The 17,829-nt window shown below is 41.2% G+C and overlaps 1 protein-coding gene across 2 annotated transcripts in view; it reads right to left on the reverse strand.

Annotated features, from left to right (window-relative positions):
* Positions 1 to 732: 732 nt before the first annotated feature.
* Positions 733 to 17,829, reverse strand: part of LOC106821204 (uroporphyrinogen decarboxylase-like) — a 24,091-nt gene continuing 6,994 nt past the window's right edge. Inside the window, exons 1-10 of one of the 2 annotated variants that reach the window (XM_014825911.1) lie at positions 14,335 to 14,341; positions 8,023 to 8,128; positions 6,725 to 6,804; positions 6,385 to 6,483; positions 5,864 to 6,025; positions 5,390 to 5,551; positions 4,944 to 5,081; positions 4,631 to 4,731; positions 4,223 to 4,289; positions 733 to 1,622 (exon numbers count right to left, since the gene is read on the reverse strand). In XM_014825911.1, the coding sequence (XP_014681397.1) occupies positions 1,458 to 1,622; positions 4,223 to 4,289; positions 4,631 to 4,731; positions 4,944 to 5,081; positions 5,390 to 5,551; positions 5,864 to 6,025; positions 6,385 to 6,483; positions 6,725 to 6,804; positions 8,023 to 8,116 (1,068 nt within the window). In that variant the 5' untranslated portion in view covers positions 8,117 to 8,128; positions 14,335 to 14,341 and the 3' untranslated portion in view covers positions 733 to 1,457. Of the gene's footprint in view, positions 1,623 to 4,222; positions 4,290 to 4,630; positions 4,732 to 4,943; positions 5,082 to 5,389; positions 5,552 to 5,863; positions 6,026 to 6,384; positions 6,484 to 6,724; positions 6,805 to 8,022; positions 8,129 to 14,334; positions 14,342 to 17,829 lie in introns of those variants that run through there. The other variant, XM_014825909.1, reaches the window with a different exon arrangement.

Consider the following 17,829-nt stretch of genomic DNA (forward strand, 5'->3'; position numbering starts at 1 on the left):
GCTATAGCTGTGTAACTTCGCTATATTAACGTTATCATGGATATGCGTCGAGCGCGAGCGTAGTGGTGGTGGTGGGGGGAGGGGCGGGTGGAGGGGGCTCTAATAGCAAAAGCAGTTCAGTCCTTTGTTAACAGCCAACAAATCCATGTTTAACCCTCTTCTTGAGGGTCAAAAGGTTATCAGACACTTACTCTTTGCACGTCAGCAGAAAGTAGATTTCATGGTCCTTTCAATAAAGTGATAAAAACGGTAGGTCAGTGCTGAAACAAAAAAGTTTGGCACTCGGTCCGTTAGACCATGTCCTCAGAAAATGTCTGACCTTCCCCCCCTGCCCTTTGGCCTGTGACCTCCAATTTCGCGCTGGTGATGGGTTTCCTCCCTATCACACTATACATCGAATATTAAGAGCGTAGGTTGAGCCGTTGAGATTTCTGCCGCAATTCCGTATTTCCTCCTACACCTTAAGTTAAGGGGAAATATTCCCCCTCCATCGACACAGCTAGACCTTTGACCCTTGACCCCCAAATTCAACATCCCGAGTCCTTTTCGCCATCCCCCCCCCCAGACGTCCCGAATATCAAGACCGTACGTGGAGCAGTTAAGATTTGTGCCCAACTGTTGACGGACGGACGCACGGACAATCATGCGATTCTACAAGTGCATCTGACTTCGTCAGCTGAGCTAATAAATACAAAAATAAATTACAAAATATAAATGATAGTGACAGAGATATACATATCACCTTATCATATTTATTCGGCACGTACACCGGCCTAGAAAAATAAGTATAATAGTATTAATTTTATGCTTGAATATAATATGTTACACATATTTATGTTACTTTTCATAGAATATTATACTTAAATCACATGTAAAAATCAATTACCATCCATCACTTAGAAAACTAAAATATAACTACCTAACAACAACATATAGGTAACAAGATATTACAACCACGATTTTCATCCTAGTGCACTCTATAACGTGGATGTTCTCATCCATATATTACATGTACACCCACATTTCTACTTTAAGATGGAAATTCAGCCTAAATCAAGTCACTATGAAATGGTGCGGTGGGTTCACAAGTGTAGAAATTTACGAGCCATTGTTTTACGTACAGTACGCAATTACTTCTCCAATAGTTGCTCCTGCACCACTTGCGACTGTCATTATTATTCCTCATTGCACAAAAAAGTCATGATACTCCTTTCTACCCTCTATCGATGAATAACGGGGATTTGTAATAAATCTTACATACCCTTAGACACACTTCACTGGTATCAACATAAACCGATATAACTGTGAATAGTTACAGACAGTGCGCTATCACACCTTCACGTTGGTCCAATATAGCTTATGATCTATCCACAGAGATTCCAAGACAAAAACGTCACCTCTAAACAAGCACAGGTCGTGGGTAGATACACTCTCAAAAGTCTCAATGCATTTTCGCATCACTTTGCACTATTCATGTACTCAGAATGTGAGTGAATAGCATCGATCAGTGTCTTCACACGTTCGGGATCCATGTCTGGGTAGATGCCATGGCCGAGGTTGGCTATGTACCGCTGAGTGCCAAACTTCTCTAGCATTGCCTTCACGAGTGCGACTAGCTCTACCTGGCAACAAAAAAAATGTAACAAATATATGGCCTTTACTAAAGCTGATTGTTTCTTAGGGACCTGAATAAAACAGCATTGATGCTGTTACATCCGTTATAGTCTCATGAATCTGTGACTGAACAGTCATACCGCAAGTGCCCACCCTGCAATCACGTTTGTGATAGTCATATGTTTACCATAGGATTGTGATGCAGGCAGATATTCATTTAGATTGTTCACCTCGTTCAGACCCAGTGTTATGGGTGATTAGGTCTTTGTTTGCATAGCCATGTGATAATTCTTGTGGTGTTTTTATCGCAACATACATAAGTATTTTCAATGGTTGGTCATTACATTAACAAATGTTCCTTTGGATGTGTGCTTCGTTATTTACTAGCATTTCACATCTATAAGTCCATGCATGGTCTTCTCAATGATATGTAACAGCATCAAAGAATGAAAGTGTCAATTAACACTGTAGCTCACCTTGGGTGTGATAGAAGAGGGAGGGGGGATATATAAAGCAAGAGTATATATGGGAGAACTCCCATTATATACTCTTGATAATAATATATGCATAAGTTTTGATGCGAAAATATATGTTTCAGATCTGAAAGTCTGAAATCTTGACGAGAGATGGCGCTATGCCTAAATGATCGCCATTTTGGTTTTCGAATATCGCGCAAATAAAAACAATAAAATATTCCCAGGGGCGGATTCAGACCGTATTTGCCGTATTGGGAAATACGGTCTAGATTTCAAAGTGCCCTTCAAAATTTTGCGCTCACTGTGGGGTGGTGTGCCCTTTTTGGGAGATGTGCCCTTTAAATCTGGAAAAATACTGTCTAGCCTCAGCCTTGGAACCGGCCCCGATTCTAGTCAAATTACTGTAACGAAGAATCTAAAACACAATATTACACGTATATAGGTATGATTGTAGAGTTGTTGACCAGTTAGACGAAATAAACGTAATAGGACATTGCTCTCCCATATAGGTGTAACAACTGTTTTGGGGCTAGCCTTACACATTCACATACCAAAATTTAACAAAATCGAATGAATTTAGATGGCCATTTTCATTTTTGCCAAAAAGTGGGCGTGGCTCGAAAGTAGGTCGACTGGCGTGCTCCAAAATAGGAAGTTCAAATCTCTCCCATAGGAGTAACAACTGTATTAAATTTGAAACATGTGGGTCAAACGGTTCTTGAATTGTCGTTGACCGTAGGCAGAGACTGAAATGCATAGTGAAATTGCCAAAATCTACCTAATTAAAAAACAAACAAACCTGTGTGATATGTTTTGGGGCCAGTCCTCATTCATTCACATACCAGAAATGAGCAAAACCCATTGAACCTGAACTGACTTGTGGCCATTTCCATTTTTGCCAAAAAGTGGGCGTGGCTCGAAAGTAGGTCGACTGGCATGCTCCAAAATAGGAAGTTCAAATCGCTCCCATAAGAGTAACTGTATTCAATTTGAAACATGTGGGTCAAACGGTTCTTGAGTTATCGTTGGCCGTAGGCAAATGTTGACAGACGGACAGACGGACGGACGGACAGACGACGGACGACACCCCATGGCAATAGCTCATCTTGACGATGCATAGCTAAAAATGAAAATGTCAATGACACTGTAGCTCACCACAAAAAAAAGACACAAATGAGTGAGTGAGAAGAAGTCAGTTTTAATTGAGCAACCATCGATGTACATTATAGAAACGAAGAGTATAAATGGGAGAACTCCCATTATATACTCTTGATAATTATGTGTAATGTTTTTATGTGAAAATAATAAATAATATATATATAAATTATAAATAATTTATAAACCAAAATGAATCACAATTTGTGACGGTAGATGGCGCTATACCCGCTTGATGTTTCTTAGCATAAATCGATCATTATATCATAATAATAATAATATAATGAATAATAATATAATCATAATATGTTCATAGCAGGGATTTTGCATTAAAGATATTGTCAATGAAATCTTGTAAAACGAACCAGACGAGTGTGACACCACAGACTGTTTGTTATCTGCGTGTCTATATATAATATGCTATATAATTGCCAAACACTAACTAATTTGCATTATTTTTTTTTAAATATCAAAACCCTAGCCCTTATTCTTCACATACCAAAAATGAGAAAAATCCGTTGAACCTGAACTGACTAATGGCAATTTCCATTTTTGCCAAAAAATTGCCGTGGCTCGAAAGTACGTAGACTAGCGTGCTTCAAAATAGGACGTTTAATATGGGAGCATAGCAGTAACAACACTACTCAATTTCAAACATGTGGGTCAAACGGTTCCTGAGTTATCGTTGACCGTAGCCAAATGTTGACGGACGGACGAACGGACGGATGGACGGACGGACAGACGGACGGACGACAGACGACAACCCATGGCAATAGCTCAGCTTGACGATGTCAAGGTGAGCTAATGAATCAAATATTAACAACCACGTTGATTTCGTAATCAATATGCCAGCAACTATGTGACTCCTGCTGAGTTAAACACCAACAAAATGCAGTTATCATTGATCGGAACAACATGTGTACAACACAGCAACAATTCAATCCCACATAACGATTAACAATTGCTGAGGATTTTACCTCTGGGGCATACAATGCGCATGGGTCCAGGTTTCCCTGCAGAGTAACATTTGCTCCTGTTCTAGCTCTGAAACACACCAGATCAATATTAAAATGCTATTCCATGTAGAGGCATTTATCAATGTATAAATGTCAATGTGTAAATGTCAATCGCTATAGATCTCATGAAATTGAGGTCAAAGTCATCATTTACTGACCGACTGGGTAACCGCAATTACTCGCAACTCAACCGAAAAGCAAACCCACGTTATTTTATGCCTACTCTGCAGGTATAAAACAGCTGGATGTTAATTATGTCTGCAAATCAGGGCATATTGATTGCCACATAATTCACGCTCATAATTCTATTGTAGATTAGGTTAACCCCTACAACCGAGCACATGTATATAATATATGAAACCAGTATACCTTGCATGCTGTGGCCTAAGAGTCCAGTCCAATCCTACCACTTCATACCCAGACTGTGATAGGTCCTCCAAACCGAAATGTGCATCCTTTGCGAATATAATCTGAACGCGAGTAAAGAGAGAGTTATGCCATTTATTAAAACGCACTTTAATAAAGATGTTTCTGCATCAATGATCTAGCCTCCCAATTTGACTTGATTAAAAGTTGATTACACTTCTAAATCATTGTGTCTTTAACGCAGAGACGATCACATACGTGTATGTCACTTGTTTTAGCAAGTGCAGCCATTTTATGGAACTAACTCTTCACTCACCATCGGAACAGTATCGAGTTTCCTGCTGGATAGCTTTTCCTTCACACCTCTCGAGATCTGACGAATGTAGGGGAGACTGAACTTGGCGAACAGACCTGGCCCCAGGATGCCGGCGTGGGATTCGAAAACTTGCAGCATCTGAAGCAGAATGTAGTTATGCCCATACACACTTTGATCTTTAAAACTTGTAATTCTTTAAAATAATCCACATGCCTCGCTAACTCACCGAGTCATCAGCACATTGCAGCTATGTTTTACGCCAATTAAATTTTTAATATGCTTGTGTTCTATAGTGTAAAAATGTGCTGCCAAATAAAATACCTCAACTACAAATAAGTTTTATATAAATAGCATCACTACCGCACATTCGTGATTAGAAAATTTGCGATGCTCCTGATATAACGATCCAAGTTCGTGAAGTCGACAAAAATTCGATTATAATGTACCTGCGCGCCAGCTTGCATTTGACCGACGAGATAATCAATGCATACATCTGTGATCAACTGAAGTAGTTTGTGGCTCTCTGCTGGATATCTGTACAGCCACGACTTTGCCTTAGACATGGTGGTCGAGCCACCTCCTTCGATCATATAAGACATGAGCGTCCACTGATATAACAGAACAATAATTTTAAAAAGTTGTATTGTATGCATTTTTATTTCATTGATTTTTTCAAGCCAAGACTTAATAATTATTAATTCAGTAATTATATTTAATTTAATTTAATTCAATAATGAAATAAAATTTAGTTAATTGATTGGTTAATTATTAATTAATTATAATTTCATTTAGTTGCATTTAATTTTCTCACAATTATAGCATGTTTTAACATGTGACCAATTTTGAAAAGACGACCCCCTCTCCACACTGTGAACATGCCAATCACTGTAATTTCAACTAGATAAACAAATATTCCTTACTGGTGCCCCTGTGAAGCCAATAAGGGGAACACGACCCTCCAGCCTGTGTCTGGTGAGTGTTATAGCATCGAATACATATCCCAACTCTTGGGACACATTAACAGGTTTGTTTAACCTGCCTATGTCATCAGGAGTATTTAGTGGCTCTGGAAAGTGTGGTCCCTGCAAATAGAACAGTTTGCTTGTTGACTGATGTTTGGTTAACTCGATTGAGATGTCCTGATCTTAAATTTGCCAAAATTTCAAGATCACACATATAGGCAGTCAGTAAAACAAACACAACCACTCCACATATAGAAAAAAGACAGTAGGGTATACTATAGTGATTATTTAGAAAGCCATCATCCATAACAAAAACAAGCAATGTATAAAATCTGGGCTCTAGTAATTTCACATCGATACTTAACAGTAAAAACAGGAATGTGACACAAATTAAGCACATTTCAATATAAAATGTTTAATATAAAAATGTGATGCCAAAAGCTAGAGTTATGTTTGTTACTCTTATTAAACCCACAGACCTTTCCTGGCAGCATCTCAACAACCATTCCCATAGCTTGAGGCACAACCAATATATCAGAGAAGATGATTGCTGCATCTAGGTCGAACCGCTCAATTGGCTGAAACAACATGGTAGAGTACGCAGTTAGTCAATTTAATGAGTTCAATGCATTGGAGTCGACTAATTGTACCATAGCCAAACAATGTTAAAAAATATATTGACTCGCTTTGTGTCAAACAATAGAGACTGGGTAATGCTCTATGCAGTTGCAATAGAATAATGTGCAATTATAAGTAACAGTGGTTAAGCCTTCTAAACTCATTCGGCAAAGCGATAGGTTTAAATGAGAGCAACGTTACCTGTAATGTCACTTTACAAGCTAATACAGGTGTTCTGCATATGGTGAAGAAATCGTGCTCAGCTCTCGTTTCTCTGAATTCTTCACCGGAAATGCGTGAAAATCCAGTTCCATTCACACGTGTTTAAAACATTCTCAAGAGTACAGTCAACATTAGTCTGAATATCATAAAACAATTGGTAAAATAAACTTCATTTAATTATATGACGATGCTGTAGTCTATATCTAGCGACGAGCAATAATCATATGGCCGCTTAAAGTGATTACGTCACTGTAAATAGTAAAAGTAAAAAAACGATGTCCATTTTTTCAAAAATGCAAGTGATTCTGTTCACTTTTTATGGTTAAATTGCTGCATTATAATTCCCATTTTTCAATTTCGTTCGATGTGAACAAACACTCGTGACTCATACATAGCCCATAGCAAGCATATAATGTCGTGATCAATATATCAAATCGCCCAGGTTTTTTGGATTTTAAAACTAGTTGAGAAACAATCTTATTTTATCAGGTAAGAATTTAAGGATACATTTAGTCCCATTAGTACTTACTTTTCATTTAAAAAAATTGGAACAAAATTTTTACAAACATACACCAGAAAATTCGTGACGTAGTCAATTTAAAGGAATAATATGTCCATTGATTATGCAATGTTGACAAATGCTAGAGTAACTGGCACCTTGTGTAGTTAATAAGTACATTACCTTATAGCCAAACGCGTATTAGTTTGTCCAATATCATTGCTGGTTACTAAGAAATGTCTAATTGAAATCCGCAGTCCAAGAAATCAGTTGACCGAGTTGTTTACAGTTTCAAACTGCTGCCAGCGAAGCGGGTGTGATACAGATTTATAGTGCACCGGACATTTTCGCACGCATGCTCGGCCGTACGCAATGCTATCATCAGTGATTTCATAAAGACGGACGCTCGTGATAAGAAACTTTTTGTCAGGGCTGTCCATGTGCGTCCGTGATTAGTACGTGTGTTTTACTCCATTTTCATGCTTATAACTAGTCCGTGGCCGTGGTTACACAGCTGACATCTCCATTTCATCTGGCGTCCAAAACATACGGGCCGCACAAATGTTTACGTTATCGGCGACTTATCGCTTGACTCCTGGATGACATTTACGGCACGTAAATGAATATCAACAACCGATTTCAAGTCTTGCTTGTATAAGGTTACGTACTTATTAACTACACAAGGTGCCAGTTACTCTAGCATTCGTCAACATTGCATAATCAATGGGCTTATTATGCCTTTAAGTCTAATATATGCTGAAATTAATATGTTTTATACCAGGCAAATAGCGACCCGCCTGCCGCATCACCCACACTGGCACTCGCTCTGTCTTCTCGCCTCTTGCAGCACGGAGAGCAAGATCATTTTTCATTTCTGGAAATTCCTACAAGAGCAAGTGCAATGCCAATGCAATATCATGTGTAACAACGAGGTACCTCTTCCCCATGGCTGCGTGAAACAGTGAGTCGTAGAGCCTTGTCAGGCTCACAGGCACTTGGACTATATCAATAATAAAATGCTAGTAAATCTACACGAAATGTATTTACTACCAAAGTCTTACAGCCGCACAATGCACATCCAAACGCTAATTTCTCCAGTACTAGACTAGCAAATACTTCGTGTCATGCATAATCACACTACCTTATGACAAACTAAACTCTAGTTCCTCCCGTTTCACTGCGCGTTGTCTTATAAAAGGTATTTGAAAATACACCCAATGTTGTTAAAATTCTCCGATTGTTGTTGACAGTTTCCCCAAGCAACCGTGCAGCGGTGCTGCGGTACAGCGGTACAGGTGTAGCAAAGATAAAAACATGTGACGTCACCTCACCACTTCGAGGCTAAATTGTTTGGCAAACAGTCGGCGTTTGCGCCAGAATGCCAGTTTTCTCACCTCTTTGTTGTGGGTTTTAAGCAAACTCGCAGTGAAATGGGAGCAACTAGAGTTTATTTTGTCATAAGGTAGTGTGATTATGCATGACACGAAGTATTTGCTAGTCTAGTACTGGAGAAATTAGCGTTTGGATGCGCATTGTGCGGCTTTAATGTTTCTTTACTCTTTCGCCTACCAGTACTGATAATTTCCCGTAAACGTTGTTCAAATGCTCCTCTGCAACACAGAAGTAGTAGTACTAGTACACTGCATGCACGCCGCTGTGCACAAACAATAAAAAAATAAATTATATTTTTATAGCGTACTCTATAGTTTTATTGTTTGTGCACAGTGGTATGCCTGCAGTGTACTTCTGTGTTGCAGTACCAGAGGAGCATTTGGATGGTATTTGCAGGATATTATCAGTAATACTAATAGGCTAAAGAGACCTAGAGAGTATAGTGCTAGCACTATAGTAGATAAACATTTAGTACAAACAGTATAGTATAGCGATGATGTCAAGTTTGAGAAATGGTTGAGAGTGAGACTCAGCGTTGAGCGGAACGAGGGAGCGAAGAGATGGGGGGGGGAAGCTTTTCGAAATTTGAGGTTTGAAATGGTGCAATTTAGTGCATACCTATGGTATGATTAATTGCGTTTATAAATATAAGTTCTTACTCATTTTGAATGATTAGAAGTATTGGGAAATATGAATTGAATTTTTTTTGACTCAGCATGTGTGCTGAGAATTGAAAAGTAAACAAAATACCTCAGTAACCTGCAAAGCCATCATCCAGGCAAGATACTGGATTCCAAGCAGGCAAATAAAATGTGCGCCGCGCACGCGTGATGGCCGCGCCGCTTATAGCGTATACGTATTATACGTATACAGCCGGAGTGAGCTATAGCTAGCTGGGCGGCCGCGGAGCGGTGCTGTTGATCGGGCCTTAGCCTTCCGATACTAGTATACAGTATACTGGTATCTGGGACTGAAAATAGGGGGTTTTAATTATTTATTTATTGATTTTGATTTTGATTTTTGCGTGAGAAATTCAGAGATGAGCGTGATCGAGAGCATGAGAATTGACCAAAATGCGTGAGTCTCACGCTCAATGCGTGAGACTTGACATGTCTACATTAGGCCTGTACCGGTGTATTTGGATGCTCGCCCCAAACTGGACGCTCCTAAGTGCGCATGCGCGCAGGCGCCTCTTGTTTTGCAAGGGCGCACACAGCGCATGCGCAATATGCGCATTAGTCATCTGCGCATCTTGTCCTTCGACACGGTCGCAATAAACAAACATGGCGGACTTCCCTGTCACTGATGGAAACATTTGATTGAAACAATTTGCAATATGTAGTAAATTAGTAAGACTGTGTTATGTGTGTCACTGTCAGGTTACAAGGCGAAACAAAAGAAAACAAAAGAGCATGTCTACTATTTCCTACGGCCGTGCAAAACAATTAGATTCAAACAAAAAGAAAACAAGAGCAAAACAAAAGAGCATGCCTACGGAGCGTCCAAATACTACGAGCTTCCAAATACGGTACCGGTACAGGCCTACGTATACATTAGAGCTGATAGGGTCTATGTCCCCCGGAGTACTGCCGGAACGTACCCTCGACCACTATATTATATGCCGGACCGTACCTAGCCTATTCCACTAACGAGTCTAGGGAGTCGCCTACGCCTACTCCCTAACCCGAACCCGAACCCTAAACCTAACCCTAACCCTAATCCTAACCCTAACCATATCAAATAGTGACCAGGGTACGTTCTGGTATACCGGACCGTACCCAGGGTACGTTCCGGCAGTACCCTGGGGGACATAGACCCTATGAGCTACAGTAGAGGACATTACTCGATCGTTATAGGCTTTAGCCTAGGCTTTAGTCTAGCTGAGAGGGTCTATGTCCCCCGGGGTACTGCCGGAACGTACCCTGGGTACGGTTTGGTATACCGGAACGTACCAGATTTAGATTTCGATTTTGATTTCGTTTTGAATTTGATTTTTATTTTAATTTTTAATTTTTTGCTTTTATTTATTTCAGAGGTAAAATTGTAGTGGCAGCCCTCGGCCAACATAGTAGTGTCAATGATGAGAGTAATTAATTATCAAGTTTTTTTGGGATTTGCGCCTAGAAAACCTGTTCCTTCGACGTGTAAAGAAGAAAAATGTAACTGGTCGCATTTTTTAGGGTTAGCGTGCACATCTCTAATTGTTACTACAAAACGTATACACCGCATTTACGCTTGGCCTCTCACACGTACACAGTTGGTGATTACATCTTCTATATTATAAGAACGTAGGGCCGTTTTTGTGACGCGTACGATCTTAGTTTTGAAGCATTGAAAATAGTCGTTTCTGTCACGGACAGTTACATGGATATGTTTTTCATGGTTTAGTGTAGTTTTCGGAATGAAACGTTCACGAACTCTCGGAAACAAGTCAAATGTTGCTAGACATAGTTAACTTACTTCCCTGTATTATAAGTTCGTAGGGCCGTTCTGCATGAAAACATGCGTTCATTCACAGAATGCCATTAGTGCCTTCAGACGCAGGACTCCCATTTCAGTTCTGCCGTCTACAGTTCCCAATCCGTCCTAATTTCGTTACGACTATTACCAAAGCCCAAGGCATGACATTCAAAAACATTGTTTTAATAGCATCATTCTTGGCATTCTTAATGCAGAACTGTCACTCGTTGGCATATATTCCCACATATAAATTCTATATCCAGATAAGAAAGTCAAAAATGTTGTCTGCAAAGAAATTATACGTTAGCTATCTCAAATACATCCATTATTCATCCCGACTTGGCGCAATTTCATAACAGTATACCTGTCACGTATTTCATTTAATACAAATAAAATTATTATATACGATTATACGGCAGATACCTATTGTCCAGTCGTGCCTTTCTTCATTCAAGAATGCCAATTTACGTCTATCGCTATCTGTTGCTATCATACACGCACTGGCAGGCAACATTTCTCCTTTCCTCCGAATTTGCATTTGTTGACTATCGCCTAGATCTGTTACAACAACCCAGCATCCGTCCATTGGATGGGTACGTTGCGAATACTAAATATTCTCATTGGGGAGGATATATAGCATATACATATATATGATATAAAATTATTGTATATGTTGCTGTGACCTTCTGTGGAACAGACCTGTTGCCGCGTTCGTCATTGTATACTAGTTTGTTCGGGCGATGTGGTTATATAACTGAGGGGGACACAATATGTGACAAATGGTAGAATGCATGATTGGCTTTCCATGATTGTCACAAGGACGAAGGTGGCTAGACTCTGCGTTTACCTCTCCACACCCAACCGTATCCTCCTCCTACATCCCCACCATTCTGCACCTCTTCCGCACATTCTGCCTCCTCTCCTATATTCGCTAGTTCTATCGCCACTACAACCGCCTCCTCCTTATCTACTTCTTCCTCCTCAACCCCTACCTCATCCCTTCTACCCTACTTCCTAACACTAGATTTGCTGCTGTGCTCTGGTCATTAAGTATGTAAATTGGACATAATATTATTTCTCATACCAGATAGAAGGCATGAGCGCACATACCTCGGATTCTATCAGATAGGCTGCAATATCAGAATTTTCGTGGAGTGAGCCAGCTAGGGCTTTTTTGCTATTGATAAAGAGCGTCACTAGGACGTTTTTCATACCAGTCTATTCGGGAATATGTCCTCATTTTAAATGCATAGTTTCAAAATTATATTGAATTTCTAGTAGCTAGTGAGCAGGTGCAAACAGACAGAGTAACGAGAATTTAGGAATATCGGACACTGGTTACATCGGTTACAGCCATTACGAAATCTCATACTCTCTGCGTCTACCTCTCCACACTCATCTCTTTCCTCTTCCTATATACCTAACCGTCTGCACCTCTTCCACGCATTCCGTCTGTCTCATTTACCATTTTCGCTGGGTGTACCACCACTATGCCCATCTCATTCTACTCATCCTCTTTCTCTTCTTCTTCCTCCTCAGCCTCCACCCTCATTCCTTCTATTCTACTTCTAATCTAAGCTAAGAGCTCTTTATTCTTGTTGTTTGTGCGTGACGCGTTCGTCCGATGTTGCAGATGAGCATCTGAACGGCATTCACAGGACAGGGCCGTTGTCAGGGATTGACTAATATTGAAGCCCAGTCACGAGGGCGCGAAGCGCCGTAAAGGGGGAAAGAGTGCGTGTGAGGGGGTTTCCCCCTCCCCCTGGTGGGGATCCGGGGGGCCTCCGCAAACATGTTTGAAATGCTACATGGAAAAGGATGTACGCTGGCAAGTTTTAAAATGAAATTTTAACATTTGAAACACAGTAAAAAGTACATTGCAACTGTTTAATTCCACAATTTAAAAAAAGAAGAGAGGGAAATGATATTGAAGCCCGAGTTTCCGGGCCTCCGCCTGGCGACGTGCCTGCAGGAAATTATTCCCAATAATAAGCGAAAGCGAGTAGGGAAACATTAAGACTTAGGTAGTAAATACATTTCGTGTTTATTTACCATCATTTTACTATTGATATGTGCCAAGTGCCTGTGATCTTCATGATAACCACGCACAGTGTAAACCGTATATAAATACGAGATCGCCTAGCTACGGCGGCCTGGCAGGACAGATGTAACGTCACGCGCGAGTATAATCACACACAGCATTTGTTACCGGAGCGCGGTTCTTTCGCATATGTTATCCTATGTAGCAACATTACAGCGTGATGATTCTGACAGATTATTTGAAACAATAGAAGAATATGAATATATCTCTGATAAATTCAAGTGTGACTAGGTTATTTTGACATTTAAAAGCTCGACACAATTCCTATCTAACTCCTTTGATGAGATATTGCGCATGCGCTAACACACTAACGTAGCCAGATTGTGTAGTGTTTGGTATATGCACCGGTAGCTACATGCAAGATCTATTGAAGGAATGTCGTCCTATAATTCTGTGCTAGGATAACTCCTCTTTATTTTAAATGCAGAATATTTGCAAAATATTGTTCTTCTCTGAAGATAATGCGCATGTGTGAGCACCGTTTCAGGGCCGTACAGTACGGACTGAAGAAAACTGCATAATATTGCTTGCTGAGGGAGAGAGGAGTGTGAGACTGAGGAAAGGCGGCAGGGAAGATAGCTGAGGGGCGGAGGAAAAAGAAGGAGGCTGAGCGAGGGACAAGGGGGCAAGGGGAAGGACGGGAGGGATGAAGTAGTAGGTTTGCACCCTACAGACCAGGGCGCTCTCCTAATTATAAACACAGGTCTACTGATAAGAATTTATTACATAAATCTATGCTTGTATGCCCATTAACCATATTAAATTCATATTCATCACAAAATATTACTGCTCTGGTGAGATATTGCGCATATGCGATAACACACTAGCGTAGCCAGATTGTGTGCTCACCGGCACATGCACCGGAGACCTTACATACAAGCATTTTAAATGCATCACTTTTGTAAAGTATTATTCTTTTCGAGAGAGTTATTCAATTTCTTGTTATTCTTATACTTCTCTTTATCCTTGTTGTTTGTGCACAATTAACGTAGGCCTACGGCGTGCGTGTGGGCGGGCGGCCTATAGGCCTACTTGTGTGTTGCAGATGAGCATTTAAACGGCATTTATAGGAAATTATCGGCAATAATAGGCGAAAGAGAGTAGAGAAGCATTAAGAATTTGGAATTAAGTGAATACATTTCGTGTTTATTTGCTATCATTTTACTATTGGAAGCAGGCGCGCAAATCCATTTTTAAATGTGGGGGGGGGACACCAGTAGCGAGCACGCTAAATTTTTTGAAATTAGACCCCCTCAGATGCGTTTTCTGCGCGTTTTCTGCGCGTCTTCCCCCTGGACCCCCCTGCAGGGGCGTGTACAGGATTTGTACCAGGGGGGGGGGGTCTAGCCGTAACCCAAACTTGCGAGCACGCTAAGGGGGGTCTGGGGCCCTCCCCCATAAATTTCTGGAAATTAGACCCCCTTAGATGCGTTTTCTGCGCGAGCAGGGGGGGGGTCCGGACCCCCTGGACCCCCCCTCCTGTACATGCCCTTGCCCTGTACACGCCCCTGCAGACACACACACACACACATGCATTTGGTTTGTGATAAGATTACGAAAAGGGTGTCCACATGCAGTCATAAAATCAAGAAAACAAAAAGCAGAAAACCAATCATTTGGTGTTGAGGCTGATCACAAAATAAATACCATATAGTTAAAATATATTATATTTATTTAAAACATTATTTTATTTAAAGAGTGCCATTACGGGAACGAATGTCGTTACTGTCACTTACCTGTCAACACGCCAAAGGTCAAAGTTAACACAATCAGGTCGTTACCGACGTAGCTGAGGCACATTCCACATGTGGCGAGCGCTCCTCCCGCCATGATCACAAGACGATAGCTATACTTCTCACACAGTCGGCTGAACACAGGACCTGATCGCAAAGGTTGGTAACCGTTGTACAGTGAGAAGTGTGTAACTCGCGTTATGTGGAAACGTATGCAAAAAGTGCCATTTAATGAAATATTTATCGAGGTTAAATGTATGCTTGTCATACCTACATATTGGGTAATTGGAAAATATATGTGCTTAAGAATGATAGATTGTGCAATTTGCAAAACTAGCCAGGAAGATCATACATTTTACTATTCAGCAAGGACCACCGCCTATTAAACCGCAAAGGCTTTTGTACATGTCAGAGGAAAAAAATAGAGATGCAATATTCACGGGTTCGTATACTTACATGTTCGTAGTGGCATAAAGATATCTCACCTGAGATTAATGTTATTCCATATTGTAGCGATCCTACAAGGACAATCGAACTTTTCTTCTCCCTAAACACCAATACAAATTCTACGAAGAGCACCGGGAAACAGGATGCTGCAACGCTCATAACAAACGCATTGGTGCAGGAGCCAACTAGCACCATCCAGGCCCAGCCGTGATCGGTGTACGAGAGACCGTCACCCTTCCTGCTTCGTATGTTCCCGATAGCTTCCGTGCTTGTTGTTTTCTCTTGCTTGACGCTTGTGGTCGCGTTCCCCTGATGGGTAGCAGACCAGCATTCTCCTGTCGTGGTGTTCGCGGCTCTAATGCTGACAGGCATCACCCTCGTCCCACCATTCTCATCCACGCTTCCTAGCTCATTCTTACGGCATCCGCTTGCATAGTTCTTGCTATATATGATATATTTCTCTCTCATTGCTTATAAATATGCAAAACAAATCTGCACTTCTATGTATCCTGTAGGTTTTGCGCCAGTGGAATACAAACCTGAGAGTAAATGCGGCGTGTGCACGGGACTATATGCGTACGTGACCTAGACTAATCGAAGTATATTCGAGCTTTAGTGTTATATAGTCAGAATTCTAGCCGAATGATCGATGGGTCAAGCTTGTGGGCCAGGGCCGTAGGCTGAGCAAATCCCTAGGAGGACGATCGATCGATCGTGTACATCAAAAGCCGCCGCGTCACGCGTGACCTTGAGGCTCGTTTTATGAAGTAGCCGGCCCAGGCTCTGCGACTGTTTCACGGGGTTTCACGTGGTAGGAAACGTAGGTACGAACTGTTTCACTTCTCGCCAACGAAGTTCTGTTTATAATACATATATACATTACCATAAAAGGGGGTGTCGCGAGCTGCCTTTTTCGGTGACATTTGAAAACTATAAAAAAATTAATGTCGCGCGATCGTAGGGACTGTCGTAAGAAAAGTTAGAGAACGGGATGATCGGGAATCTGAAACGATAATTTTCTTATCAAATCGTCACCTCAGTTCCACTTTGTCCTAACTTACCTAAGTGGCAGTAAGTGACATGGTGGTACGAAATTACTACGAATTTACGAAACGTCTGTAGTTGTACTATATTCATCCGAACTTCGGATGAATATAGTATGGCCGTTTCGTACCACCATGTCACTTAGAACTTAGAACTTGGAAGGCAGGAGTTAGGACAAATTGTCATGTACATTTGTGATCATGTACATGATGTGCTGATTGTTGAACCACGATGCGAAAATAAATATCTTGTGTTCTCTTGTTTATTTCTTATTTGTTATACGTTTAATGCCCTCCCTCCTTGTAGAATCTTCCATGCAAAGGCTTGTTCTTCAATACCTCGATCTTCTCTGCTTCTATATTGGTCTTCAGTCTCTGCTTTGTTGAGAATTGGCTGGTGGGCTGAGGAGACAAGTATTTGGCGTTGATTTCTTTAGCCTCGCGTAAGAGAGCGTGCTTTGATATTCTAGACTGATGGATTTTGATAAGCTTTGTAAATTTGCCTTCCTTAAGCTCGATGTAGTCACCTAGACCTACAATGGCAGTGTTGTACACAGACATCAGTTCAATGAGACCACGACCACCATTTTGCTTCTTGATGTACAGTCGCTCTACATCTGCTTTTGGGTGATGGAGACCGTGTATGGTTAGTAGCTTTCTTGTCTTGCGATCCATCCTTTCGATATCTGATCGCAACCAGTTGATCACCCCGAAGCTGTACACGGGGACTGGGAGTGCCAGGCTATTGATCGCTGTTATCTTGTTTTTTTGAGCAGAGCTCAGACTTGAGAACTAGGCGAACTCGGCGATAGTACTCCTTAGCAATGTTCTCCTTCATCTTTGCATGCTGAATACCATAACTTTCGTCTACACCAAGATATTTGTAGGTGTCCTCGTGGTTTAGACTTTGTAGGGCTGTCTTGTCATCAAGCTCGATATTTCGACTTTTTACTAGCTTACCACCTTTTTAAATAAATATTATAAAAATTATTATTATTATTATTATTATTCTTATTATTATTAAGGAGAGGGCTCTGGACCCGGACCGATGGATAAAACCCGAGAGCGAGAGAGAGAGGGGGGAAGAGGGAAGGAGGGAGAGAGAGGAGGGGACTTCATTACACACCGGTCCGGATTCATTATTGGCCAGTCCCGGATCCATTCCTGTATCATCCGGACCCATGCTGTATCAGTCGCGGACTCATTCTACACCAGGTCCCGGCTCATTTGCCTGTATCAGTCCGGATCCATGCTTTAAACATCTGGACCGGGCATTCTACACCAGTCCGGACCATCAGTTTCTGCATCAGTCCGGACGCCATGCTGTATCAGCACGACGACCCATCTACATCACAGTCCCGGAACCCATTCTCTAATCAGTCCCGAACTAGTGTGTGCGTCGATGCCGA

This window comes from Priapulus caudatus, unplaced genomic scaffold (genome assembly GCF_000485595.1).
Source record: "Priapulus caudatus unplaced genomic scaffold, Priapulus_caudatus-5.0.1 Scaffold63, whole genome shotgun sequence".
Classification (NCBI taxonomy): domain Eukaryota; kingdom Metazoa; phylum Priapulida; class Priapulimorpha; order Priapulimorphida; family Priapulidae; genus Priapulus; species Priapulus caudatus.